We start from the raw sequence: 2,500 nt of genomic DNA on the forward strand, positions 1-2,500 counted from the left end.
ATCTATCTCAAACTATATACTCTGACATATCTGTGCCCTGTGGTGCATAAAATGAATGACTGATGTGGATCTAATATGTTGCAAACAGTGGACACACTCCTTGTCTTTAAACAATGTTGCATACGACTCTCATGTTCTCTGTATCAAGGAACAAATCTAGTCAGCCTGCTCCTGAAAAGTTCTCCGACATCTCGCCTAGAACTATTACTGTGGCTTATCCTGGATTATGTTCTTGACTATGAATATTTTATACTGTGCATATGTGATAGGTCATGAAATGGCTTAGTATCTAAGGATCTTTGTGTATACACATATCTTCTTCCTTGTCGCATTATATTGTGTTCTATCTGTGTCCATTTCTACTGTGATGAGATAAAAAAAAATGTTAAAAAAAGTTAAAATGTGTAATGTGATAATCACTTTCTTGTTTTTACAATGTAAACACTCTAGCACATGCTAACATATCTCTACTTTTTAATGCTAAATGTCTTAAGTCAGCTTAAAGTATAGGCCTAAGAATCAGTAACAAAAAGGGAGGAAAAAATGTAAATATATAGTTAGTAAGGTGAAAGAATAACGACAGCTCAAAGAACCTGTCAATCCATGAACTGATATTTTGACCCAAGTCTAGGTAAACAGATACATAGTGATTGCAGTTCTTTTCTGTACGAGAATCACGCAAGCTTCTTAATATCAGCAGTACCAAAACAGGGACAATACATATTGCATAGTAATAAGGATTATTATATTGTCTTTTTTGAATGATGTTTGTAATACTAATACAAACTGATCTAGTTTTTATTTGATATTATTTCATTAATTTTCTTTTTTTCATTCTTTTTTGACTGCAATTGTTCATATATCCTCAAGTATGATCTGTTGAATATGTACATCTAAGGTTTCTATAATGATGCTGACATATATAGACTAATTAAATTTTTAAAAATCTCATTAACCATATTGTGTTCAAACTTTATACTATAGACACAACGGAGAATTTTGAAAGAACCGATGGTTGTGAATAATGATCTTGAGTTTTAAAAAATGTTAAGCATTTATGTATGACTGTTTTATTAAAATTGGAAAAAATGAAATGCCATTCTTTTTTAACCAGAGTGACTAGATATATTCTCTTTATACAGATACTGAAACAAATTATTTCATATGCGTGATATTTAAATGATTTGATAGATTTCTTATATCAAAGTATAACTGTTCTACATCCAGGTCAAAATTGAAAGAACGCAGTTGCAGGCGGCAAAAGACATATATGAAATTCATTTTATACTTGAATGTATAGACCTGTATCTTTAGATAACAGCGTACCACAGTTGGATTTCAAACAGAGTCCCTCTCTTTATAAGTACAATATAATGGAATACAAGCCTAGCTTTGTACAAATATATCAAAAGACATTACTCATGACTCAGAATGCAGTGGATTCATATTACAGATTTAAAACAATATGAAAAAAATACGCATCTATTATCTTTTTAACAACCTACAAGCATAATAAGGATATAAAGGTAAATATATTGCATGTTCATCTAGTTGTATCAATTTTCAACAATATCTGATGTATGCCAAACTTCATACTTTTGTAAAACTAAATCATAACTCGTAAAAGAGATCAAATATTAATCAATAGTGCAATTTATAAACCTCCCTAACAATTATTGGCACTGGAAATAAAGTATTGGGAGTTTCAGACCAACAACTTGTCCAAATGTACTCAACCAGCTTATCATGTACGTTAGGCCTTTCACAGGTGCTAAATCTTTACGACCTTTACTAAACTCAGTCATTAATTTCGCCGTATTGCATGGGTGTAGCTGATAAAAAGGTCTCCCAAGCACGGGATGCTCTTGTTGCGTCAGGCTCTCCCATTTCTGGTGAAGGATCTGTTCGCTGTGTTGTGGGCTTACCCTTCTCCACATCTCCTGAAGCGTCAGAAGTTTACCCGAGTGATTGTAAGCATTGAAATACAACACAGGCACAGAATAGCTGATACTATAAGTGATGTGATATTCGTATGTTATGATGGTCTTCGAACATGTATTGTCAATGGCTGAAGGATCTTCCAGGCACAGTTCTTCACAGTCTTCCATAATGTCAATAGTTCCTATATTGTCTTTAGTATTCCCATCTTTATCACTGTCACATTTCTCACGTGGAGGAGGGCAATCTCGTAAAACATCTTCAATGCGTTCCAACTTCATGAGGTAAAAGTTTCCTTCTTGTAGGGCATCACCTTTCGCTTCCCAACCATCTCGAAGCTCCTGCGACAGCTTGAGGAATTCGAGGCAACTCCCGGTGAATTCTTCATATGATATGGTGCCCATCACATCTGGTGGAAGAAGAAAGACAATTTGACTTGTTTTAGCCTTTTATGGCAAAACATTATTTCCGATGACGACTGGCAAACACTCTCGCTTGACAATGGGATACGCAGTACAGTCAGAATTCGTTGATAGATGGATTTTTCATTGGCTTGGTGCAG

At 34.4% G+C, this 2,500-nt stretch overlaps 2 protein-coding genes across 15 annotated transcripts in view; one reads left to right on the forward strand and one right to left on the reverse strand.

Annotated features, from left to right (window-relative positions):
- Window positions 1-1,094, forward strand: part of LOC113803096 (uncharacterized) — a 60,243-nt gene extending 59,149 nt beyond the window's left edge. For all 11 annotated transcript variants that reach the window (XM_070134659.1, XM_070134660.1, XM_070134652.1 and 8 more), the window contains one exon: window positions 1-1,094. This exon is cut by the window's left edge and continues 815 nt beyond it. The gene's annotated coding sequence lies outside the window, so the exon portion shown is untranslated.
- Window positions 1,095-1,276: 182 nt separating this feature from the next.
- The window catches only part of Atg10 (Autophagy-related 10), an 8,306-nt gene continuing 7,082 nt past the window's right edge, over window positions 1,277-2,500 (reverse strand). For all 4 annotated transcript variants that reach the window (XM_027353811.2, XM_027353809.2, XM_027353810.2 and 1 more), the window contains exon 3: window positions 1,277-2,347. In XM_027353811.2, coding sequence (XP_027209612.2) covers window positions 1,674-2,342 — 669 coding nt within the window. In that variant the 5' untranslated portion in view covers window positions 2,343-2,347 and the 3' untranslated portion in view covers window positions 1,277-1,673. The remainder of the gene's footprint in view (window positions 2,348-2,500) is intronic.

This window comes from Penaeus vannamei, chromosome 20, assembly GCF_042767895.1.
Source record: "Penaeus vannamei isolate JL-2024 chromosome 20, ASM4276789v1, whole genome shotgun sequence".
Classification (NCBI taxonomy): domain Eukaryota; kingdom Metazoa; phylum Arthropoda; class Malacostraca; order Decapoda; family Penaeidae; genus Penaeus; species Penaeus vannamei.